At 38.0% G+C, this 26,600-nt stretch overlaps 1 protein-coding gene across 1 annotated transcript in view; it reads left to right on the top strand.

Moving 5' to 3' along the window:
* MORC3 (MORC family CW-type zinc finger 3) overlaps positions 1-26,600 on the top strand; it is a 340,436-nt gene that overhangs the window by 144,879 nt on the left and 168,957 nt on the right. Inside the window, exon 9 of the mRNA XM_053705944.1 lies at positions 8,931-9,028. Coding sequence (XP_053561919.1) covers positions 8,931-9,028 — 98 coding nt within the window. The remainder of the gene's footprint in view (positions 1-8,930; positions 9,029-26,600) is intronic.

Below are 26,600 nucleotides of genomic sequence, written 5' to 3'. Positions count from 1 at the left end.
AGATTCAGTGTCCATGACTCTGTCTCTAACAGACAAGAGACGTTTGAAATTGGTTGCAGCCTGTCGGCACCTTCATTCTCAGTCATTCCCTTCAGTGGCTATGTGCATGGAAGTTTTAGGCCTTATGACTGCAGCATCGGACGCGATTCCTTTTGCTCTTTTTCACATGAGACCTCTCCAGCTTTGTATGCTGAATCAATGGTGCAGGGATTATACAAAGATATCACAATTAATATCCTTAAATCCCAATGTTCGACACACTCTGACGTGGTGGTTAAATCACCAGCATTTAGTTCAAGTGGCTTCTTTTGTTTGGCCAACCTAGACTGTGATATCTACAGATGCAAGTCTTTCAGGTTGGGGAGCTGTTTGGGGATCTCTGACAGCACAAGGGGTTTGGAAATCTCAAGAGGCCAGATTACCAATCAATATTTTAGAACGTGCAATTCTCAGAGCTCTTCAGTTTTGGCCTCTGTTGAAGAGAGAACCGTTCATTTGCTTTCAGACAGACAATATCACAACTGTGGCATATGCAATCATCAGGGTGGGACTCATAGTCCCCAAGCCATGAAAGAAGTATCTTGGATACTTGCTTGAGCGGAATCCAGCTCCTGTCTAATCTCTGCGGTGCATATCCCAGGTGTAGACAATTGGGAGGCGGATTATCTCAGCCGTGAGACTTTACATCCGGGGGAGTGGTCTCTCCATACAGATGTGTTTTCTCAGATTGTTCAGATGTGGGGTCTTCCAGAGATAGATCTGATGGCCTGTCATCTAAACAAGAAACTTCCCAGATACCTATCCAGGTCCAGGGATGTTCATGCGGAAGCAGTGGATGCGCTGACACTTCCATGGTGTTATCAACCTGCTTACATCTTTCCACCTCTAGTTCTTCTTCAAAGAGTGATCTCCAAAATCATCATGGAACAATAGTTTGTGTTGCTGGTGGCTCCAGCATGGCCACACAGGTTTTGGTATGTGCATCTTGTTCGTATGTCCAGTTGCCAACCTTGGCCACTTCCGTTAAGGCCGGACCTACTGTCTCAAAGTCCATTTTTCCATCAGGATCTCAAATCATTAAATTTGAAGGTATGGAAATTGAACGCTTAGTGCTAAGTCATAGAGTTTTCTCTGACTCATTGATTAATACTATGTTACAAGCTCGTAAATCTGTCTCTAGAAAGATTTATTATCATGGTGTTCTTCTCATAAATTCTCTTGGCATTCTTTTAGAATTCCTAGAATTTTACAGATTCTTCAGGATGATTTGGATAAAGGTTTGTCAGCAAGTTCCTTGAAGGGACAAATTTCTGCTCTTTTTGTTTTATTTCACAGAAAGATTGCTATACTTCCTGATATACACTGTTTTGTACAGGCTTTAGTTTGTATTAAGCCTGTCATTAAATCATTTTCTCTTCCTTGCAGTCTTAATTTGGGTTTGAAGGCATTACAGACTCCTCCATTTGAGCCTATGCATTCTTTGGACATTAAACTACTTTCTTGGAAAGTGTTGTTCCTTTTGGCTGTCTCTTCTGCTAGAAGAGTTTCTGAGCTTTCTGCTCTTTCTTGTGAATCTCCTTTTCATCAGGATAAGGCGGTTTTGCAGACTTCATTTCAATTTTTACCTAAGGTTGTGAATTCTAACAACATTAGTAGAGAAATTGTTGTCCCTTCCTTGTGTCCTAATCCTCAGAATTCTTTGGAAAGATCCTTACATTCTTTGGATGTGGTAAGAGCTTTGAAATATTATGTTGAAACTACTAAAGATTTCAGGAAGACTTCTAGTTTATTTGTTATATTTTCGGGTCCTAGGAAAGGTCAGAAGGCTTCTGCTATTTCCTTGGCTTCTTGGTTAAAGCTTTTGATTCATTCAGTTTATTTGGAGTCGGGTAAGACCCCACCTCAGAGAATTACAGCTCATTCTACTAGATCAGTCTCCACTTCGTGGGCTTTTAAGAATGAGGCTTCAGTTGATCAGATTTGCAAAGGAGCAACTTGGTCTTCTTTGCATACATTTACTAAATTCTACCGTTTTGATGTATTTGCTTCTTCAGAAGCAGTTTTTGGTTGAAATGTTTTTCAGGCAGCTGTTTCAGTTGGATTCTTCTGCTGATGTTTTAAGTTTTTCTTGTCATTAAAAGAATAAACTTATAATTTGGGTTGTGGATTATTTTTTCAGCGGAAAATGGCTGTTTTTTATTTTATCCCTCCCTCTCTAGTGACTCTTGCGTGGAGTTCCACATCTTGGGTATTGATATCCCATATGTCACTAGCTCATGGACTCTTGCCAATTACATGAAAGAAAACATAATTTATGTAAGAACTTACCTGATAAATTAATTTCTTTCATATTGGCAAGAGTCCATGAGGCCCACCCTTTTTATGGTGGTTTATGATTTTTTGTATAAAGCACAATTATTTCCAAATTCCTTTGTTGATGCTTTTTACTCCTTTCTTTATCACCCCACTACTTGGCTATTCGTTAAACTGAATTGTGGGTGTGGTGAGGGGTGTATTTATAGGCATTTTGAATTTTGGGAAACTTTGCCCCTCCTGGTAATATTGTATATCCCATACGTCACTAGCTCATGGACTCTTGCCAATATGAAAGAAATGAATTTATCAGGTATGTTCTTACATAAATTGTTTTTTCCCCTTTCCTGTTTTGAAAGGGACCGTAAACACCTTGAGATTTGTTTTTTTAAAATAAAATAAAACTCTGTAATGTATTTATTTCGTCCCTTTTTCATGTAATTAGAATTTTAGTGCCGCTCACAACCCCACTGGAATAATATTTTAATAGAAACATTCTTGTTTTTCGAATACATTACTTAAAGGGACAGCAACCACCTTGAGATTTGTATATAAAATGTTTAGTTATAATGAAACAACTTTAAAATATATTTTAATTATTTTTCATGTACTTTGGCTATGAAAATTTAGCAATTTCTAATACTCAGAACTAGAAATGAACCCTGCTGACTTTTCAAGGCTAACTCTGCTAGATATCTGTTCCTAATTGGCTTTAACTGATAACAACTGTAAATAAATGCATTTTATACTAACTTTATGACAGGAGCTAGCCTGGTTGTCTGCTGACTAAAACCCAGATTGGCTCCTTCCAATAAGGCAAATGCTAGGTGGAGTTTGGCTATTGAACAATAATTGGAGAAAAAAGGATGTTCATTTGTTTTAAAAACTTTCAGACTTAGCTGATATTTTTTAGTAGCACAACAGAAATGTATTGTAATTACAAGGTGTTTACTGTGCCTTTAAGTACTGACATTTTCGTTATGTGTTGGGATACAACAGTCAAAACCAGCTATTTCAAATGAGAAAATAAATTTAGAAGAGCCCAATTTAATACTACAACAGGTAAATTAAATAATTGGGAACACATTAACAGGGAGAAAAAAAAAATGACGGTGTACTGTACCTTTAACCGTGCAACCTTGTAAATAAATAACTTCTGGTTCTGCAACAGCTTCTTAATGCTTCTACTGACACCTACATTCAATATTTTGTTTGTCTCTGCAGAGTTAACCCTTTCACTGCAGATACATTTCTCTCTGAGCTAAAGCCATCTTTAAAATTTTTATTTTGTAATGTCACGCTTTCTTGAATATTCATCTCCAAAATGAATAGCAATAGTTTGAGAGTATGCATTGACTAAAGAGGCATAAGAAACCATTTTGGTGTCAATTGGATTATTAGAGGCCCAGGAAATACTTAGTTATATACTAGACAGTTGATTGTCATTTTATATAGCGATCACATGCATTTAAAGGAACACTGCCCTTTACAAATGTACTCCCAATGACTTGTTATACCAGCTGCAAAGCATTAGATATTTCCGATTAGAAAGGGCAGACCCGTCTACCCTAGACCTTCTTAATTTCACTCTATGCACAAACGACACAATTTAGTTATGCAGTAGAAAGTACTGAAGCTTTCACTATAGGTCGTGGTTTTAGTGAGCAAAACCATCTGTTTAATTGCAAAAATAAACTTAAATTAGCAATTACCAATACATTTTTGACACTCAACAGCTGGTATAACAAGTTCAAATAAAAAAGAGGGGTCCAATGGCACTACACTATATGTAAGACAGGACTACTGCTTAATTAATAGATACTCGAGTGGAGTCACTTTGAGTTCCAAGGTTGGTGCTGTGTATAATAAGAGACAAGTATTTACAAAACTTGTGGAGAGTGTGAAGCCCTCCACATGAAAGTATACACTAATAGCACTCCTGAGTCCTAAGAAATGGGTTAATCCCAATAAATATATAACTTCCACAAAGAGCCAGTATCAATATGGATCAAAAACCCAATGGGTCAGATAGTAGTGAAAAAATAAAATATAACTTTTATTAATTGATAATGCTAAAAACACACACAAACAACATACAAATTAAAACTATGGATAGGGGGCAATCCAGCGAGTACATGTATATAAGATGCTAACAATGTAACATCAATAGTATCGCAGTAATATCAGATAGATTACTATTGAAGGAGAGAATATAGCCAGTAATGATAGCAACTGTTGGCAGATAATAACTCCTAAAATAATATATAGAGTCAGTATTAGGAGTAACAATACTTCCTGAGGTGGTATGGCAATGCTACAAGAGAAAACAAAGTGAATTTCTGGAAGTTGGTATGTTTTATAGTGATTACATTAATACTTTATGAGACTACTTCTCAGAAATGGAGTTGAAATGATGCAAGACACTCAATCAAATGATGGGTGTCAGTACTAGTTTAATAATCTAGGAAGACACATATGATAGGACTAATATAAATATACTTGTAACCTAATGAAATAAATTGCAATGCACAAGCGGTTAATGTAAGTACAGATATAGTCCTATTCGTTATGAGAGATCCTAAGTAAACTAGTGAGTATATTAATGCATCAATAAGTTTACACTTACAGAAGGCGTTAAGTTTCTATAAGTATGGAATTAATTCAAGGTTGTGAGGCACATAACAGGTTAACCACGGTACGTATTAATTCTACTCAGTTTAAAAAACAGTTGCCTGGTGAGATTATTAATAGCACTATGTAAAGCCCACAGTATAATAGTAACGCGTGTGCACACCTTTATATAACTCAGTACATGTGGTTAGCTATAAATAATATGCTTGTGATAGAGCTCCCAGTAGTAATATGATTGATCTCAAGTCTCGTGTCTAGTACGTGCCACTTATTAACCTTTTAATGTAACATCTGATGTTATTATGCACATTCTGTTGGTAACAATGTCCAACTGAATATACCAGATATACAAAAAGATTATAGAGTTAGTAAGTAAAGGCACCCTTTGACAAAGCCGACAAGCGGTGAAACATGTTAGGGCAGTGGTGAGGAGTCCAGTGAACTCCTGTGTTTTAGGAAGCGGTTAGTGGGACATGAGCAGCGTGTTCCTTTACTTGTTAATTTTTTGCAGTATCTATCACTTAGTAATATCGCCTCTTTAACCCCTTAATGGCAGAGGACGTACCAGGTACGTCATAGGAAAAAACTCCCTTAGTGACAATTGACGTACCTGGTACGTCCTCTGTTGTCTGAAGTGCTGGAAGCGATCACGATTGCTTCCAGCTGCTTCCAAGGGATTGTAGTGATGCCTCAATATTGAGGCATCACTGCAATCCCCTATTTTACATACCGATGCAGAAAATGAAAGTAAAAAAAAAAGACCAATGTGGAAGCAGGGGGATCTTAGCTCTTTAGTAAGGGATCTGGGAGGGATGTAGATCGTTTAGGGGGGCCAGCTACACTACAGAAAACAAGTATTACATAGAAAAAAGTAAAAAAAAAAACTATTTTGGGGGGCAAATTGGGTACTGGCAGACAGCTGCCAGTACCCAAGATGGCGGCAAATAGTTAGAGGGGGAGGTTTAGAGAGATGTATTGGGGGGGATCAGGGAGGTTGTGGGGTAAGGGGGGATCCATCACTTCAGACTGTATGAAAAAATTTAAAAAATAATAATAAATTATTTTTATTTCAGTACTGGCAGACTTTCTGCCAGTACTTAAGATGGCGGTGACAATTGTGAGGTGGGGGAGGGAAGAGAGCTGTTTGAGGGGGGTCAGGGGGGGATCAGGGGGTGGGATGTGTCAGGTGGGAGGCTGATCTCTACGCTAAAGCTAAAAATTAACCCTACAAGCTACCTAATTAACCCCTTAACTGCTGGGCATATTAAAAGTGTGGTGCGCAGCAGTATTAAACGGCCTTATTATTACCAAAAAGCAACGCCAAAGCCATATATGTCTGCTATTTCTGAACAAAGGGGATCCCAGAGAAGCATTTACAACAATTTGTGCCATAATTGCACAAGCTGTTTGTAAATAATTTCAGTGAGAAACCTAAAATTGTGAAAAATTTAAGTTTTTTTTTTTTATTTGATCGTATTTGGCGGTGAAATGGTGGCATGAAATATACCAAAATGGGCCTAGATCAATACTTTGGGATGTCTTCTAAATATAAATATATACATGTCAAGGGATATTCAGGTATTCCTGAAAGATATCAGTGTTCCAATGTAACTAGCGCTAATTCTTGAAAAAAGTGGTTTGGAAATAGCAAAGCGCTACTTGTATTTATGGCCCTATAACTTGCAAAAAAAGCAAAGAACATGTAAACATTGGATATTTCTAAACTCAGGACAAAATTTAGAAACTATTTAGAATGTTTTTTTTGGTGGTTGTAGATGTGTAACAGATTTTGGGGGTCAAAGTTAGAAAAAGTGTGTTTTTTTTCAATTTTTTCCTCATATTTTACATTTTTTTATAGTAAATTATAAGATATGATGAAAATAATGGTATCTTTAGAAAGTCCATTTAATGGCGAGAAAAACGGTATATAATATGTATGGGTACAGTAAATGAGTAAGAGGAAAATTACATCTAAACACAAACACTGCAGAAATGTAAAAATAGCCATTGTCATTAAGGGTAAGAAAATTGAAAAATAGTCCGGTCATTAAGGGGTTAATCCTGGTTACTGTGGATTGTATGGGGTTACAGGGCACTTGTTAAAGGTATAATGCTGCTTGCAGACCAGACTTGGCTGTTACTATTCCAACTTGGCTAACACTACGATACCATTGCAGTTAACCTTTCCGGTGCTCTTAATGTTAACCCCATAATCCCCACGTATACCTGAGGCATATTTTGGCACTACTATCAACTGAAGGTGTTAAATAACCCTGCATGTTTTAACAGCAGGTTCTCAAGTGGTACACATTTTACACGGTACTTAATAAATTTAATATTACAATTGTAAGCTCTGTTATAAGCATTTGCTTCCCATTAGCACATTATGTTGTAACCAATTATAAGCACTTACAAGTTGTGCATACGGGTGATCTTTATGTGGCGGGCTCTACTCAGTGCTACAAATAACTCGATTAGGCAACTGCTTTGAATACTCAGAAGGTAACTTACAAGCACCGTGTTTAATTCTTCATGTGTCTCATAATTTAAAACTAATTATATTCCAACTGACCCAGTTTGGTTGCGACTTCTTCATGTGTCTCATAATTTAAAACTAATTATATACCAACTGACTCAGTTCGGTTGCGACTTCTCTTATATTAAGATACTTATCTAGTTAACCACTACAGTGCCCTTACTTACTAACTCTATAATCTTTTTGTATATCTGGTATATTCAGTTGGACATTGTTACCAACAGAATGTGCATAATAACATCAGATGTTACATTAAAAGGTTACTAAGTGGCACATACTAGATACAAGACTTGAGATCAATCATATTACTACTGGGAGCTCTATCACAAGCATATTATTTATAGCTAACCACATGTACTGAGTTATATAAAGGTGTGCACACGCGTTACTATTATACTGTGGGCTTTACATAGTGCTATTAATAATCTCACCAGGCAACTGTTTTTTAAACTGAGTAGAATTAATACGTACCGTGGTTAACCTGTTATGTGCCTCACAACCTTGAATTAATTCCATACTTATAGAAACTTAACGCCTTCTGTAAGTGTAAACTTATTGATGCATTAATATACTCACTAGTTTACTTAGGATCTCTCATAACGAATAGGACTATATCTATCTGTACTTACATTAACCTCTTGTGCATTGCAATTTATTTCATTAGGTTACAAGTATATTTATATTAGTCCTATCATATGTGTCTTCCTAGATTATTAAACTAGTACTGACACCCATCATTTGATTGAGTGTCTTGCATCATTTCAACTCCATTTCTGAGAAGTAGTCTCATAAAGTATTAATGTAATCACTATAAGACATACCAACTTACAGAAATTCACTTTGTTTTCTCTTGTAGCATTGCCATACCACCTCAGGAAGTATTGTTACTCCTAATACTGCCAACAGTGGCTATCATTACTGGCTATATTCTCTCCTTCAATAGTAATCTATCTGATATTACTGCGATACTATTGATGTTACATTGTTAGCATCTTATATACATGTACTCGCTGGATTGCCCCCTATCCATAGTTTTAATTTGTATGTTGTTTGTGTGTGTTTTTAGCATTATCAATTAATGTTATATTTTATTTTTTCACTACTATCTGACCCATTGGGTTTTTGATCCATATTGATACTGGCTCTTTGTGGAAGTTACATATTTATTGGGATTAACCCATTTTTTAGGACTCAGGAGTGCTATTAGTGTATACTTTCATGTGGAGGGCTTCACACTCTCCACAAGTTTTGTAAAAGCTGGTATAACAAGTCACTATATCTCTTGAAATAGAGATGTCATGTAATTTAATATTTGTAATATGAGGGTGTCATATATGGTGTATTTAATTACAATACAGAATATGCTTTCACCTAACCCTCAATGTTTGTAAATTCTTTTGAAACAATAACCTTTTTTTTTTTTTTTTTTTTATATATTTTTCATTTTTAGGCTAACAATATGGGAGTTGGAGTGGTTGGTGTTATTGAATGCAATTTTTTAAAGCCAACTCATAATAAACAAGATTTTGACTATACAAATGAATACAGGTAAGTATCTAAAGTAAACTTTCCCTTGTATGAATTTAAAGGGACATGAAACCCAAATATTTTTTTTTGTCAAGCTTCAGGTAGAGAATACAATTTATTTCATATAGGTGGCAAGAGTCAATGAGCTAGTGACGTATGCGATATACATTCCTACCAGGAGGGGGCAAATTTCCCAAACCTCAAATGCCTATAAAAACACCTCCCACCTCACTCATACCTCAGTTTTACAAACTTTGCTTCTTTAGGAGGTGGTGAAGCAAGTTGTGCTTGATTTCTTCAGTGAAAGGTGCTTCTAAACATTTTGATGCCCAGTCCCTCTCTAAGTACAGTGTTTGCCTGATGGATGTGAAGGGAGTATTGCCTGATGATACCATGTTTTCACCTATGGGAAATTTATTCTAGGGCTCTCTGTAAATTCGGTCGCAGGGATTCATCTTTACAGATCGACAATATACTCTTGTACCATTACCTCTGCTGATATGTTTCAGTACTCGTTAGGCTGTCTGCTATATGTGGATGGGTGTCTTCTGATAATTGAATATAATTTTTTAAGACACACTCGGCTATGGAATGAACTTTATATTATAAAGTTCTTAATGTATATTGCATATATTAGCCATGTCTGTTAATATTTCCCTTTGCAGTCACACAGTTTCATAATGAAAATTATGTTTATGGGAGAATTTAGGTATTTTTTTCTTACCTGGTGTTCCGGTTAGCTACTAACATGGAGTCTGTTTTCAAAATGTTCTTTTTTTTTGGTGCGAAATTGCGCCTGCTGTGATGCGAATTGCATAATTTTTGGAGCGAGGTTGCTCCTGTTGTGACGCGAGTTGCGTCATTTCATTGCATAATTTTTGCCGTGAGGTCGCGCCTGTTTTGACGCGAGTTGCGTTTTTCAGTGCGTCTTTCTTGCACCAAAATTTGTTATATTAATCCTCTCCCATAAGCATTTTTTCCCATTCCTGAAACTGCTATATTAAGTACTGGCAGAGTTTCTGCCAGTACTTAAGATGGCGGGGACAATTGTGGGGTGGGGGAGGGAAGAGAGCTGTTTGGGAGGGATCAGGGGGTCTGATGTTTTAGGTGGGAGGCTGAGCTCTACACTAAAGCTAAAATTAACCCTGCAAGCTCCCTACAAGCTACATAATTAACCCCATCACTGCTAGCCATAATACACGTGTGATGCGCAGCGGCATTTGGCGGCCTTCTAATTACCAAAAGCAACGCCAAAGTCATATATGTCTGCTATTTCTGAACAAAGGGGATCCCAGAGAAGCATTTACAACCATTTGTGCCATAATTGCACAAGCTGTTTGTAAATGATTTCAGTGAGAAACCTAAAATTGTGAAAAATTTAACGTTTTTTTTAATTTGATCGCATTTGGCGGTGAAATGGTGGCATGAAATATACCAAAATTGGCCTAGATCAATACTTGGGGTTGTCTACTACACTACAGCTAAAATTACCCCTAAAAGCTCCCTACATGCTCCCTAATTAACCCCTTCACTGCTGGGCATAATACACGTGTAGTGCGCAGTGGCATTTAGCAGCCTTCTAATTACCAAAAAGCAATGCCAAATCCATATATTTCTGCTATTTCTGAACAAAGGGGATCCCAGAGAAGAATTTACAACAATTTAAGCCATAAATGCACAAGCTGTTTGTAAATAATTTCAGTGAGAAACCAAAAGTTTGTGAAAAAATTAGTGAAAAAGTGAACAATTTTTTGTATTTAATCGCATTTGGCGGTGAAATGGTTGCATGAAATATACCAAAATGGGCCTAGATGAATACTTTGGGATGTCTACTAAAAAAAAATATATACATGTCAAGGGATATTCAGGGATTCCTGACAGATATTAGTGTTCTAATGTAACTAGCGCTAATTTTGAAAAATAATGGTTTGGAAATAGCAAAGTGCTACTTGTATTTATGGCCCTATAACTTACAAAAAAAGCAAAGAACATGTAAACATTGGGTATTTCTAAACTCAGGACAAAATTTAGAAACTATTTAGCATGGTTGTTTTTTGGTGGTTGTAGATGTGTAACAGATTTTGGGGGTCAAAGTTAGAAAAAGTGTGTTTTCTTTCATGTAATTAGCAAGAGTCCATGAGCTAGTGACGTATGGGATATACATTCCTACCAGGAGGGGCAAAGTTTCCCAAACCTCAAAATGCCTATAAATACACCCCTCACCACACCCACAATTCAGTTTTACAAATTTTGCCTCCGATGGAGGTGGTGAAGTAAGTTTGTGCTAGATTCTACGTTGATATGCGCTCCGCAGCAAGTTGGAGCCCGGTTTTCCTCTCAGCGTGCAGTGAATGTCAGAGGGATGTGAAGAGAGTATTGCCTATTTGAATGCAGTGATCTCCTTCTACGGGGTCTATTTCATAGGTTCTCTGTTATCGGTCGTAGAGATTCATCTCTTACCTCCCTTTTCAGATCGACGATATACTCTTATATATACCATTACCTCTGCTGATTCTCGTTTCAGTACTGGTTTGCCTTTCTACAAACATGTAGATGAGTGTCCTGGGGTAAGTAAATCTTATTTTCTGTGACACTCTAAGCTATGGTTGGGCACTTTGTTTATAAAGTTCTAAATATATGTATTCAAACATTTATTTGCCTTGACTCAGAATGTTCAACTTTCCTTATTTTTCAGACAGTCCGTTTCATATTTGGGATAATGCATTTGAATTAATCATTTTTTTCTTACCTTCAAAAATTTGACACTTTTTTCCCTGTGGGCTGTTAGGCTCGCGGGGGCTGAAAATGCTTCATTTTATTGCGTCATTCTTGGCGCGGACTTTTTGGCGCAAAAATTCTTTTCCGTTTCCGGCGTCATACGTGTCGCTGGAAGTTGCGTCATTTTTTTGACGTTATTTTGCGCCAAAGATGTCGGCGTTCCGGATGTGGCGTCATTTTGGCGCCAAAAGCATTTAGGCGCCAAATAATGTGGGCGTCTGATTTGGCGCTAAAAAATATGGGCGTCGCTTTTATCTCCACATTATTTAAGTCTCATTTTTTATTGCTTCTGGTTGCTAGAAGCTTGTTCTTGGCATTCTTTCCCATTCCTGAAACTGTCATTTAAGGAATTTGTTCAATTTTGCTTTATATGTTGTTTTTTCTCTTACATATTGCAAGATGTCTCACGTTGCATCTGAGTCAGAAGATACTACAGGAAAATCGCTGTCTAGTGCTGGATCTACCAAAGCTAAGTGTATCTGCTGTAAATTTTTGGTAGCTATTCCTCCGGCTGTTGTTTGTATTGATTGTCATGACAAACTTGTTAATGCAGATAATATTTCCTTTAGTAAAGTACCATTGCCTGTTGCAGTTCCTTCAACATCTAAGGTGCAGAATGTTCCTGATAACATAAGAGATTTTTGTTTCTGAATCCATAAAGAAGGCTATGTCTGTTATTTCTCCTTCTAGTAAACGTAAAAAATCTTTTAAAACTTCTCTCCCTACAGATGAATTTTTAAATGAACATCATCATTCTGATTCTGATGACTCTTCTGGTTCAGAGGATTCTGTCTCAGAGGTTGATGCTGATAAATCTTCATATTTATTTAAAATGGAATTTATTCGTTCTTTACTTAAAGAAGTACTAATTGCTTTAGAAATAGAGGATTCTGGTCCTCTTGATACTAATTCTAAACGTTTGGATAAGGTATTTAAAGCTCCTGTGGTTATTCCAGAAGTTTTTCCTGTTCCTAATGCTATTTCTGCAGTAATTTCCAAAGAATGGGATAAATTGGGTAATTCATTTACTCCTTCTAAATGTTTTAAGCAGTTATATCCTGTGCCGTCTGACAGATTAGAATTTTGGGACAAAATCCCTAAAGTTGATGGGGCTATTTCTACCCTTGCTAAACGTACTACTATTCCTACGTCAGATGGTACTTCGTTTAAGGATCCTTTAGATAGGAAAATTGAATCCTTTCTAAGAAAAGCTTATCTGTGTTCAGGTAATCTTCTTAGACCTGCTATATCTTTGGCTGATGTTGCTGCAGCTTCAACTTTTTGGTTGGAAACTTTAGCGCAACAAGTAACACATCATGATTCTCATGATATTATTATTCTTCTTCAGCATGCTAATAATTTTATCTGTGATGCCATTTTTGATATTATCAGAGTTGATGTCAGGTTTATGTCTCTAGCTATTTTAGCTAGAAGAGCTTTATGGCTTAAAACTTGGAATGCTGATATGGCTTCTAAATCAACTCTACTTTCTATTTCTTTCCAGGGTAACAAATTATTTGGTTCTCAGTTGGATTCTATTATTTCAACTGTTACTGGTGGGAAAGGAACTTTTTTACCACAGGATAAAAAATATAAAGGTAAAAACAGGGCTAATAATCGTTTTCGTTCCTTTCGTTTCAACAAAGAACAAAAGCCTGATCCTTCATCCTCAGGAGCAGTTTCAGTTTGGAAACCATCTCCAGTCTGGAATAAATCCAAGCCAGCTAGAAAGGCAAAGCCTGCTTCTAAGTCCACATGAAGGTGCGGCCCTCATTCCAGCTCAGCTGGTAGGGGGCAGGTTACGTTTTTTCAAGGAAATTTGGATCAATTCTGTTCACAATCCTTGGATTCAGAACATTGTTTCAGAAGGGTACAGAATTGGTTTCAAGATGAGACCTCCTGCAAAGAGATTTTTTCTTTCCCGTGTCCCAGTAAATCCAGTAAAAGCTCAAGCATTTCTGAATTGTGTTTCAGATCTAGAGTTGACTGGAGTAATTATGCCAGTTCCAGTTCCGGAACAGGGGATGGGGTTTTATTCAAATCTCTTCATTGTACCAAAGAAGGAGAATTCCTTCAGACCAGTTCTGGATCTAAAAATATTGAATTGTTATGTAAGGATACCAACGTTCAAGATGGTAACTGTAAGGACTATCTTGCCTTTTGTTCAGCAAGGGAATTATATGTCCACAATAGATTTACAGGATGCATATCTGCATATTCCGATTCATCCAGATCATTATCAGTTCCTGAGATTCTCTTTTCTGGACAAGCATTACCAGTTTGTGGCTCTGCCGTTTGGCCTAGCTACAGCTCCAAGAATTTTTACAAAGGTTCTCGGTGCCCTTCTGTCTGTAATCAGAGAACAGGGTATTGTGGTATTTCCTTATTTGGACGATATCTTGATACTTGCTCAGTCTTTACATTTAGCAGAATCTCATCCGAATCGACTTGTGTTGTTTCTTCAAGATCATGGTTGGAGGATCAATTTACCAAAAAGTTCATTGATTCCTCAGACAAGGGTAACCTTTCTGGGTTTCCAGATGGATTCAGTGTCCATGACTCTGTCTTTAACAGACAAGAGACGTCTAAAATTAATTACAGCTTGTCGAAACCTTCAGTCACAATCATTCCCTTCGGTATCCTTATGCATGGAAATTCTAGGTCTTAGGACTGCTGCATCGGACGCGATCCCCTTTGCTCGTTTTCACATGCGACCTCTTCAGCTCTGTATGCTGAATCAATGGTGCAAGGATTACACAAAGATATCTCAATTAATATCTTTAAAACCGATTGTTCGACACTCTCTAACGTGGTGGACAGATCACCATCGTTTAATTCAGGGGGCTTCTTTTGTGCTTCCGACCTGGACTGTAATTTCAACAGATGCAAGTCTCACAGGTTGGGGAGCTGTGTGGGGATCTCTGACGGCACAAGGAGTTTGGGAATCTCAGGAGGTGAGATTACCGATCAATATTTTGGAACTCAGAGCTCTTCAGTTTTGGCCTCTTCTGAAGAGAGAATCGTTCATTTGTTTTCAGACAGACAATGTCACAACTGTGGCATACATCAATCATCAAGGAGGGACTCACAGTCCTCTAGCTATGAAAGAAGTATCTCGAATTTTGGTTTGGGCGGAATCCAGCTCCTGTCTACTCTCTGCGGTTCATATCCCAGGTATAGACAATTGGGAAGCGGATTATCTCAGTCGCCAAACGTTGCATCCGGGCGAATGGTCTCTTCACCCAGAGGTATTTCTTCAGATTGTTCAAATGTGGGAACTTCCAGAAATAGATCTGATGGCGTCTCATCTAAACAAGAAACTTCCCAGGTATCTTTCCAGATCCCGGGATCCTCAGGCGGAGGCAGTGGATGCATTATCACTTCCTTGGAAGTATCATCCTGCCTATATCTTTCCGCCTCTAGTTCTTCTTCCAAGAGTAATCTCCAAGATTCTGAAGGAATGCTCGTTTGTTCTGCTGGTAGCTCCAGCATGGCCTCACAGGTTTTGGTATGCGGATCTTGTCCGGATGGCCTCTTGCCAACCGTGGACTCTTCCGTTAAGACCAGACCTTCTGTCTCAAGGTCCTTTTTTCCATCAGGATCTGAAATCCTTAAATTTAAAGGTATGGAGATTGAACGCTTGATTCTTGGTCACAGAGGTTTCTCTGACTCTGTGATTAATACTATGTTACAGGCTCGTAAATCTGTATCTCGAGAGATATATTATAGAGTCTGGAAGACTTATATTTCTTGGTGTCTTTCTCATCATTTTTCTTGGCATTCTTTTAGAATACCGAGAGTATTACAGTTTCTTCAGGATGGTTTAGATAAGGGTTTGTCTGCAAGTTCCTTGAAAGGACAGATCTCTGCTCTTTCTGTTCTTTTTCACAGAAAGATTGCTATTCTTCCTGATATTCATTGTTTTGTACAAGCTTTGGTTCGTATAAAGCCTGTCATTAAGTCAATTTCTCCTCCTTGGAGTTTGAATTTGGTTCTGGGGGCGCTTCAAGCTCCTCCATTTGAACCTATGCATTCATTGGACATTAAATTACTTTCTTGGAAAGTTTTGTTCCTTTTGGCCATCTCTTCTGCCAGAAGAGTTTCTGAATTATCTGCTCTTTCTTGTGAGTCTCCTTTTCTGATTTTTCATCAGGATAAGGCGGTGTTGCGAACTTCTTTTGAATTTTTACCTAAAGTTGTGAATTCCAACAACATTAGTAGAGAAATTGTGGTTCCTTCATTATGTCCTAATCCTAAGAATTCTAAGGAGAAATCGTTGCATTCTTTGGATGTTGTTAGAGCTTTGAAATATTATGTTGAAGCTACTAAATCTTTCCGAAAGACTTCTAGTCTATTTGTTATCTTTTCCGGTTCTAGAAAAGGCCAGAAAGCTTCTGCCATTTCTTTGGCATCTTGGTTGAAATCTTTAATTCATCTTGCCTATGTTGAGTCGGGTAAAACTCCGCCTCAGAAAATTACAGCTCATTCTACTAGGTCAGTTTCTACTTCCTGGGCGTTTAGGAATGAAGCTTCGGTTGATCAGATTTGCAAAGCAGCAACTTGGTCCTCTTTGCATACTTTTACTAAATTCTACCATTTTGATGTATTTTCTTCTTCTGAAGCAGTTTTTGGTAGAAAAGTACTCCAGGCAGCGGTTTCAGTTTGAATCTTCTGCTTTTGTTTTTCATTAAACTTTATTTTGGGTGTGGATTATTTTCAGCAGGAATTGGCTGTCTTTATTTTATCCCTCCCTCTCTAGTGACTCTTGTGTGGAAAGATCCACATCTTGGGTAGTCATTATCCCATACGTCACTAGCTCATGGACTCTTGCTAATTACATGAAAGAAAACATAATTTATGTAAGAACTTACCTGATAAATTCAATTCTTTCATATTAGCAAGAGTCCATGAGGCCCGCCCTTTTTTTGTGGTGGTTATGATTTTGTATAAAGCACAATTATTCCAATTCCTTATTTTATATGCTTTCGCACTTTTTTATCACCCCACTTCTTGGCTATTCGTTAAACTGAATTGTGGGTGTGGTGAGGGGTGTATTTATAGGCATTTTGAGGTTTGGGAAACTTTGCCCCTCCTGGTAGGAATGTATATCCCATACGTCACTAGCTCATGGACTCTTGCTAATATGAAAGAAATGAATTTATCAGGTAAGTTCTTACATAAATTATGTTTTTTTCAATTTTTTCCTCATATTTTATAATTTTTTTTACAGTAAATTATAAGATATGATGAAAATAATGATATCTTTAGAAAGTCCATTTAATGGCGAGGAAAACGGTATATAATATGTGTGGGTACAGTAAATGAGTAAGAGGAAAATTATAGCTAAACACACACACACCGCAGAAATGTGAAAATAGCCTTGGTCCCAAATGGAAAAGTGCTGTGGTCATTAAAGGGTTAAGGGACATATATTTTGGCCCTATCTGTTTTACTGCACAAGAGGCTCGCTGAGCTTCCAGATGTTCAGGCCTGTGTTCAGATCTAGCACTCCTCCTTGGAGTTTAAATCTTGTTCTTAAAGTTTTGCAGAAGGCTCCGTTTGAGCCTATGCATGTAGTTGACATTAAATTACTGTCTTGAAAGGTTCTTTTTCTACTGGCTATTGCTTCGGGGTGCAGAGTATCTGTAATGGCTGTCTTGCAATGTGAGCCTCCTTACCTTGTATTCCATGCTGATAAGGCTGTTCTTCGTACTGGGTTAGGTTTTCTTCCTAAGTTCATTACAGATTGCAACATCAATCTGGAGATTGTGGTGCCTTCTTTGTGTCTTAATCCTTCCTCTTCGAAGGTACGGTTCATCATTTGGATGTGGTTCGGGCCTTGAAGTTCTATCTTCAGGCTACAAAAGAGTTTAGACAGACTTCTTCTTTGTTTGTTGTCTTTTCTGGGAAGTGGAGGGCAGAAGGCCTCGTCTACTTCCTTATCTTTTTGGTTGATTAAGGCTCATTCAACTAGAGCTGTGGCTTCTTCTTGGGACTTCAAGAATGAGGCCTCTATGGATCATATTTGTAGGGCGGCTATCTGGTCCTCCTTTCATACTTTTTAAAATTTTATACGTTTGACGTTTTTGCTTCGGCTGAAGCAGCTTTTCAGAGAGGTTTGGCAGGCTGTGGTGCCCTCAGAATAGGGTGCGCCTCTCTTTTTGCCCTCCCATTTATTCAGTGTCCTCTAGAGCTTGGGTATATGTTTCCCACAAGTAAGGAATGAAGCAGTGGACTCTCCTCATATTAAGAAGGAAAACATAAATTATGCTTACAAGATAATTTCCTTTCCTTCTGTATGAGGAGTGGGGCTGCAACTAACGATTATTTTCGTAATCGATTAATCGGCCGATTATTTGTTCAATTAATCGACTAATCGGATAAAAATAATCAATTTTCTATATTTTAAATAAAATCCACATACTGAGTGTTACAAATATAAACTTCAGAAATAGGGGCATATTTATCAAGCTCCGTATGGAGCTTGAGGCCCCTTGTTTTCGGCAAGCCTTCAGGATCGCTGGAAACAGAAGTTATGAAGCAGCGGTCTAGAGACAGCTGCTCCATAACTTGTCCGCCTGCTCTAAGGTAGCGGACAAATCAACCCAATCGAATACGATCGGGTTGACACCCCCTGCTTGCAGCCGATTGGTAAATGATAAATTTGCTGACAGCGTATGCTCCGATCATGTCTGCTTGCACGATAGTAAATAGGCCCCTAAAACTTTACATTAACATAACTGTTTGTCCAATTTTAAAATAGCAGGACTTTTTTTTTTTTTTTTTTGAGGTAGTTGCACATTGAAGGGTATCATCACAGTTACAATAAAGCAAAAAAAAATTGGATACATAGTTCAATACAACAATTATTAATAAATCCGTTCCTGCATAACTAGCTTGAAAGATTGCCCTTCATTATACCACCTCAATTTTATTGCTTTAACTTCACAGTGTCCTCAATACTAGAGAGATCCACCCAAGGGACCTGAAAACTGGGCATAGCTGAAGACACATCAATAATATCTCGAAGAGTCAATAACACAGAATACAGAGTAAGGGAAGCATCATGCATAGTTTTCTCGTGTTTAGACATAAACAGCTATACTAGCATTAGGTTGAGAACAGTAGTCATAATAAAATATGTAACAGTGAGAAATATGGAATACAAACATTATAGTGTGTTTGAAGAGAGAACCCGAAGAACTTCGTAAGGATCACGACTAGACCCTGGCACCTTTAGAAGGAGAGGGAAGGAAAGAGAGAGAAAAAAAAATCAGGAGGGGAGGGGGAGAGAGATAAGGCAATGGTATAACTGGATAGGGAGAGTGATAGGGATGGTCTGTCGGAGGTCAAGGAGGGGAGCATGAGCCTGTCCATCAGTAGCCCCACCCTGGCATAGAACATCATCTCGCTATTCACTTAGTTTAAACAGTCAAGTCAGGGTTTAAGCTACTCCTCCTGTACTCGTCACATATGTACCAGATGGAACAGTAAAGATTGTAGCGTCCCTCAACTCTAAACGAGTATTCTTCCATTTTCTGTATATAGTCAAGGGTTTTTAGTACTGATGCCAGTGTTAAAGGGGAATCTCTAGCCCATTGTCTAGCTATCACTAGTTTAGCAGCCAGGAGGAGGATAACACACAGTGATCCTGCTGGCTTTGGGAGTTCCCGTAATCCCAGATGGAAGAGTGCTGTGTCCCCCGTGAGTCGCTTTACCAGGTGCAAATGGATTAACAAGTCTGTCACCTGGGCCCAGAAACTCCCTATCTTACGGCAATCCCACCAGACATGTAGGTGAGTACCTCTCTGTGCACATCCCCTCCAACATTCCGCCGATCTTAGAGGAAAGATTCTATGCAACCTGGTCGGGACCCAATGCCATCTGAGTAATATTTTAATGTATAGTTCAAACAGATTAGAGCAGCGAACTGCAGTGTTGACGTCCTGGAGAGCGCATTGCCAGAACCCGTCTTGATTCACTACTCCCAAATCCCTCTCCCAGTCCCTGGTGGATTGTGTTTTGACAAAATGTGGGGAGTCAAGTAATAGCTTATAGTGGAACGAAAGAGTGCCCCGAAGAGATCTGCCCGCCACCTATCTCCTTTCCCATTGAGTAAGAGAGCGGGTGCCTGATCTAGGAAAACCCCAGGACAGGAGAAGCGAAGTCAACCTAAGATATTCAAATTGTAGGTCCTTAGTAAATTCTTCTAGTGGGTAATCGTGAAGTGGTAGCACAAGGTTGTCACCCCTGTAGAGGTCTTAGACCTGCCTGATCCCCAAAGTATCCCATCTCCTAGGCCTCGAATCAGGAAGGCACTGCATTAATGCCTTAATTGAATGAATTGGTGAGGGGTGTGGCACAACAATTTTTTGAGAGCGAAGCTCCTTCCAACATCGTAAGCAAGTTTTTATTATGCGGCCATGAATTCCTTTGATGATATCAGCATGATCGGGGATCCAGATCAGGTCAGCCAGATCAACTCCAGCTGGCAACGAGGCCTAGAACACATTTTTATAATTTAAGCAAAACAAAACCACTGTTTGAAGAGAGGCAGAACTAGAATAGGTAGACTATCACTGTTTATAACATTCTGTTAGTCACTCTTTCAGAAACTTTACATTTAAATGCAAAATGTCAACATAACCAGATGCTCCTGGCTGAGGCTAGCTCTCCTTTTGCAAGCTATTTTGCCTGCAGTAGAGAAGTGGCGCTAATATAGTGTTGAGGGTCTGAGATGCATTATTAGGGTTTTGCACTTTGGCCAAAGTGGGTTATTTATCTTTGTTAGCTCTTTAACAATGCAAAGTGTTTTCACCTTGGCAACGGGCTAGCCTAGACTTCATTCTAACAAAAAATATCTTGAATATCTATATGCAATGGTAAATACCCAGCTATAAGGTTAGGGACAAATATCTAGTCTGCTTTAAAAAATAACAGATATATACTAATAGAGGTTGAATCTGGTACATATCACAATTTATTAAAAATATGAAGAAAAAAAACGATGTCAAAAGTGCTAAGGACTATATGTCAATAACAAGGCAAAGCCTTACACATTTATCTATATAGTACAGATAATCAGCGATACCAAGCAATTCGCTAATAATTGTGCAAACAGATAATAGTGCACATCAATTCAAATAAGTCCAATCAATCTAGGGCCAGGTGTAAATAATAAGCTCAGCACTATATCATGCAAAGCATAGTCTCAATCAATCTAGGGCTAGGTGTAAATAATAAGCTCAGCACTATATAATGCAAAGCATAATCTCAAATCACCTGATTTAATATAAACAATCTAATTGATGACTCCTATTTTATTTCGGGGTTGCACATAAGTCAGGAATAATTGTAAACTTATACTGTCCTGAAAAAGTGAAAAGTAAATGTCAGTAGACGTCCTTTAGGCAAAGGGCATAACCATAAAACACAATACCATGTGCAGGAGCTTATTGGAGTAAAGCAGCTGGTGTTGTGCACAGATCAATAATTGTAAGCCAACTAATCGATTTTAAGATTCGTTGACAACTATTTTGACGATTGATTATTATTGATTATAACGATTAGTTGTTGCAGCTCTAGGAGAGTCCAGGGCCCCCGCCCATATTCTCCGATTGGCGGACCTACATTTTTTGTTTTGTTCTTCTCGCACCATTTATACCCTGATATTTCTCCTACTGTTCCTTGTTCCCTTGGCAGAATGACTGGGATATGAGGGAAGTGGGGGAGCTATTTAAGCCTTTGGCTGGGGTGTCTGCATTCTCCTGGTGGGCAGGTTCTGTATTTCTCACAAGTAAGGAATTAAGCCGTGGACTTTCCTCATACAGAAGGAAAGGAAATTATCTGGTAAGCATAATTTGTTTTCTTCAAAAACATGGTTGGAGGATCAATTTACCAAAGAGTTTCTTGATTCTTCAGACAAAGGTCACCTTCTTATGTTTCCAGATAGATTCAGTGTCCATGACTCTTTCTCTAACAGACAAGAGACGAATGGAATTGGTCTTAGCTTGTCTAAACCTTCAGTCTCTATTTTTCCCTTCAGTGGCTATGTGCATGGAAGTTTTAGGTCTCATGATTGCAGCATCGGAAGCAATCCCCTTTGCTCATTTTCATATGAGACCTCTCCAGCTTTGCATGTTGCACCAGTGGTGCAGGGATTATAGATATCACAGTTGATATACTTAAATCCCAACACTCAACTCTCCCTGACTTGGTGGTTAAACCATCACCTTATTGTTCAAGGGGCCTCCTTTGTTCGTTTTTCCTGGACTGTGATCACAACAGATGCAATTCTTACAGGTTGGGGAGCTGTCTGGGGGTCTCTGACAGCACAAGGGTTTTGGAATCCTCAAGAGGCAAGGTTACCAATCAATATTTTCGAACTCCATGCTATTTTCAGAGCTCTTCAGGCTTGGCCTCTATTGAAGAGAGAACTTTGCATTTGTTTTCAAGCATACAATATCACAACAGTGGCATAGGTCAATCATCCAGGGGGGGACTTGCAGTCCTTTAGCAATGAAAGAGGTATCTGATACTTTATTGGGTAGAATCTAACTCTTGTCATATCGCTGTGATTCATATCCCAGGTGTAGACAATTGGGAAGTGGATTATCTCAGCTGTCATTCTCTACATCCGGGGGAGTGGTCTCTCCATCCAGATGTGGTTTTTCTACTTGTACAGATGTGGGGTCTTCCAGAAATAGATCTGATGGCCTCTCGTCTGAACAAGAAACTTCCCAGATACCTTCCCAGATACCTTTCCAGGTCCAAGGATCCTCAGGCGGAAATGATGGATGCTTTAGCAGTTCCCTGGTTTTAACAATCTGCTTACATTTTTCCGCCTCTGGTTCTTCTTCCAACAGTGATCTCCAAGGTCATGATGGAACCATCTTATGTGTTTCTGATACCACCAGCATGGCCTCACAGGTTTTGGTATGCAGACTTTGTCCGAATGTCCAGTTGCCAGCCTTGGTCACTTTCTATAAGACCAGACTTTCTGTCTCAAGGCCCAGTTTTCCATCAGGATCTCAAATCTCTAAATTTGAAGGTATGGAAATTGTAAGCTTAGTTCTTAGTCATAGAGGTTTCTCTGACTCAGTAATTTACACTATGATACAGGCTCGTAAGTCTGTTTCAAGGAAGATTTTATCATAGGGTTTGGAAATCCTATATTTCATGCTGTTCCACTCATGATTATTCTTGGCATTCATTTAGAATTCCTAGGATTCTACAGTTTTTTCAGGATGGTTTGGATAAAAGTTTGTCTGCAAATACTTTAAAAGGTCAAATCTCTGATCTTTCAGTCTTATTTCATAAAAAGATTGCTATGCTTCCTGATATTCACTGTTTTGTTCTGGCTTTGATTCATATCAAACCTGTTATTAAATCAATTTCTCCTTCTTGGAGTCTCAATTTGGTTTTAAAGATTTTGCAGGCTCTTCCTTTTGAGCCTATGCATTCTTTGGATATTAAGCTACTTTCTTGGAAATTATTTCTTTTGGCTATCTCTTCTGCTAGAAGAGTTTATGAATTGTCGGCTCTCTCTTGTGAGTCTCCTTATCTAATTTTTCAGCAAGATAAAGCTGTTTTGCGGACTTTGTTTACATTTTTACCTAAAGTTGTGAATTCTAAAATCATCAATAGGGAAATTATTGTTCCTTCCTTGTGTCCTAATCCTAAGAATACTCTTGTAAGGTCTTTACATTCTTTGGAAGTGGTAAGAGCTTTGAAATATTATGTTGAGGCTACTAAAGATTATAGAAAGCCTTTTAGTCTATTTGTTCATTTTTATGCTTCCAGAAAAGGTCAGAAAGCCCTTGCCATTTCCTTGGCATCTTGGTTGAAGCTTTTGACTCACAAAGCTTATTTGAAGGCAGGGCAGTCTCCGCCTCAGCGAATTACAGCTCATTCTACTAGATCAGTTGCCACATCTTGGGCTTTCAGGAGTAAGGCATCAGTTGATCAAATTTGCAAAGCAGCAACTTGGTCTTCTTTGCATACATTTACTAAATTTTACCTTTTTGATGTGTTTGCTTCTTCGGAAGCAGCCTTTGGTAGAAAGGTTCTTCAGGCAGCTGTCTCAGTTTGATTCTAGTGCCTATGATTTGAGTTTTTTAATATATTTTTTTAGGAAAACTTAATTAGTTTTTGGATTTAATTTCACAGCGCAAATAGCTGTTTTTATTTTATCTCTCCCTCTCTCTAGTGACTTGTGGACTTCCACATCTTGGGTATTATATCCCATACGTCACTAGCTCATGGACTCTTGCCACCTATATGAAAAAAACACATCATTTATGTAAGAACTTACCTGAAAAAATAATTTCTTTCATGGTGGCCAGAGTCCATGAGACCCACCCAATTTTTTTGGGTTATGATTTTTTTTATATAAAGCACTTTATCCTGTTTGTTTTTTATGCTTTTTACACCTCACTAACTTGGCTATACGTTAAACTGAGGTATGAGTGATGTGGGGGGTGTTTATAGGCACTTGTGGTTTGGGAAACTTTGCCCCCTCTTGGTAGGAATGTATATCCCATACATCACTAGCTCATGGACTCTTGCCACCATGAAAGAAATTAATTTATTAGGTAAGTTCTTACATAAATTATGTTTTAAAACAATATTCCAATTCATTTCTATTCTCTAATTTGCTTAATTCTTTAGTTATCTTTTGTTGAAGAAATAATGCACATGGGTAAGTCAAGCACACAAGGCATCTGTGTTCAGCAACCAATCGGCAACTACTGAGCCTATTTATATATGCTTTTCAACTAAGGATATTAAAGGGACAGTACACTGTAAAATTGTTTTTCCATTAATGTATTTTAAATGACTTGTTATACCAACTGCAGGGTATAAAATATTTGAGAAATTCCATTTTCATGCTTATTTGTGTATATGAAGTAGCTGATTTTGTGCTTTGAAACCACAGCCTATTACAATGGGTTGAACTTAAAGGTGATATCAGATCTCATTATGTTCTAAGTTTGTGTAGACAGACTTGCTTCCTTATCTTTTATTTGGCTGGCACACCAAAGCTCAATACATAGAGAGAACAATGGAAAATGATCATTTTATTACTTAACTATCCTGTATCCCACTGAGAGTGTAATCTCTTCTGCTGGCTGTGTATACTTAGGCTATTCAATAGCCTATATTCCAGTATTAATTTGTTCAGTGTAGGTGGCGATACCACAGGCTAAATCAGCTATTTCAAATGCTGAAATAGGAGTAAAGGAGCTACTTGTAACAAATTTAATACACTCTAGCAGGTTAAAAGGATCATTGGGAATAATTTAAAGGGGAGACATTTTTTGGGTGAACTGTCCCTTTAAGAGTATGAAGCAAATTAGATAATAGAAGTAAATGGAAAAGTTGTTTAAAATGGCATGCTCTGTCTAAATCATGAAAGCAACAATATGGATTTCATGTTCCTTTAAAGGGACAATGTGCTCAGACAAGCAGCTGATTAGAGGTTATTTGTACTCAAAGCAGTTGCAGGAACACCCTTTCAAAAGGGCTGGGCTCTTCCCCACCTCCTACTGGGAGGTTCATTTCTGCTTTTGCCTCTTGTTTACACAGTGCTGTAATGTTTACATTTTCAGTATAATTGGGGATACAATTGGAAAACCCAGCCATTTGTTGACAATAAACTTCAGCGAGTAAAAAAGGATCAATAGGAACACATTAAAGGGGAGAACATTTCACCGTACAAGTTTGTGTAAGTTAGACCATGTCCTAGAAATGTGCCGATTCCTACAGTATGCAATGTCCGCATAGTGATCAATGATTTCAGCAAAACTACAGAGAATCCATGTAGACTGGTGGTTCACAACTTTATTATTATTTAAGACATGCTTCTTGTATTTCTTAAAGGGGCATCAGGCTTTATATAAAACATTCTGCATATTTAAATATTTTAAGAACATTTAAACTAGCTTGTTCAGCAAAATTTTCATTTTATGTCGCTTTAAATTGCTGGCAAAGGGGGGAGGGTCAAAATAATAAATCCGTGTTCCCCACAGACAATTTTGCCAGCTGGGTCGGGTCAGTGTAATTATTTTTATAGCATTTTATTGTTTATAAATGTTAAGCTATCCAAAAGCACAAACAAATGTAGCTTAAATGGATTTAATAACTTTTTTTTTCAACACCTGTACAAATTAATAGCAGTTAATTTTAGCATAATGTTGGCTTAATGGTGGTCAATAAAATCAACTGGCTGGTGTGCCCCTTAAAGGGACTTAAAACTTTCATTATTTAGATAGAACATACCATTTTAAACAACTTTCTATTATCTAATTTTCTCCATTCTCTTGGTATCCTTTGTTTAAAAGCATACCTAGATAGGCCCAGGAGCTTGGAGTTAGCTGCTGATTGGTGGCTGAACTTGTATGCCCATTTTCATTGGCTTACAAATGTGTTCAGTTAGCTCCCAGGAGTGCATTGCTGCTTCTTAAATGAAAGATACCAAGAGAATGAAGCAAAATTGATCAAAGAAGTATAGGACAGTAAAAATGTATAATCTATCTAAATCATGAAATTAAAATTTGGTGTTTCATGTCCCTTTTTAAATAGGTGCTGAGGAGAACACTAAATAATAAAAAGTATCTTGCAAATGTTTGCAATCTTATTTTCTTCTGTTAAGTGTGATCAGTCCACGGGTCATCATTACTTCTGGGATATTACTCCTCCCCAACAGGAAGTGCAAGAGGATTCACCCAGCAGAGCTGCATATAGCTCCTCCCCTCTACGTCACTCCCAGTCATTCTCTTGCACCCAACGACTAGATAGGATGTGTGAGAGGACT

The sequence above is a fragment of the Bombina bombina genome, chromosome 3 (assembly GCF_027579735.1).
Source record: "Bombina bombina isolate aBomBom1 chromosome 3, aBomBom1.pri, whole genome shotgun sequence".
NCBI classification, from domain to species: domain Eukaryota; kingdom Metazoa; phylum Chordata; class Amphibia; order Anura; family Bombinatoridae; genus Bombina; species Bombina bombina.
Note: the sequence above shows the minus strand (reverse complement) of the source record. Positions and strands in the feature narration are given on the sequence as shown.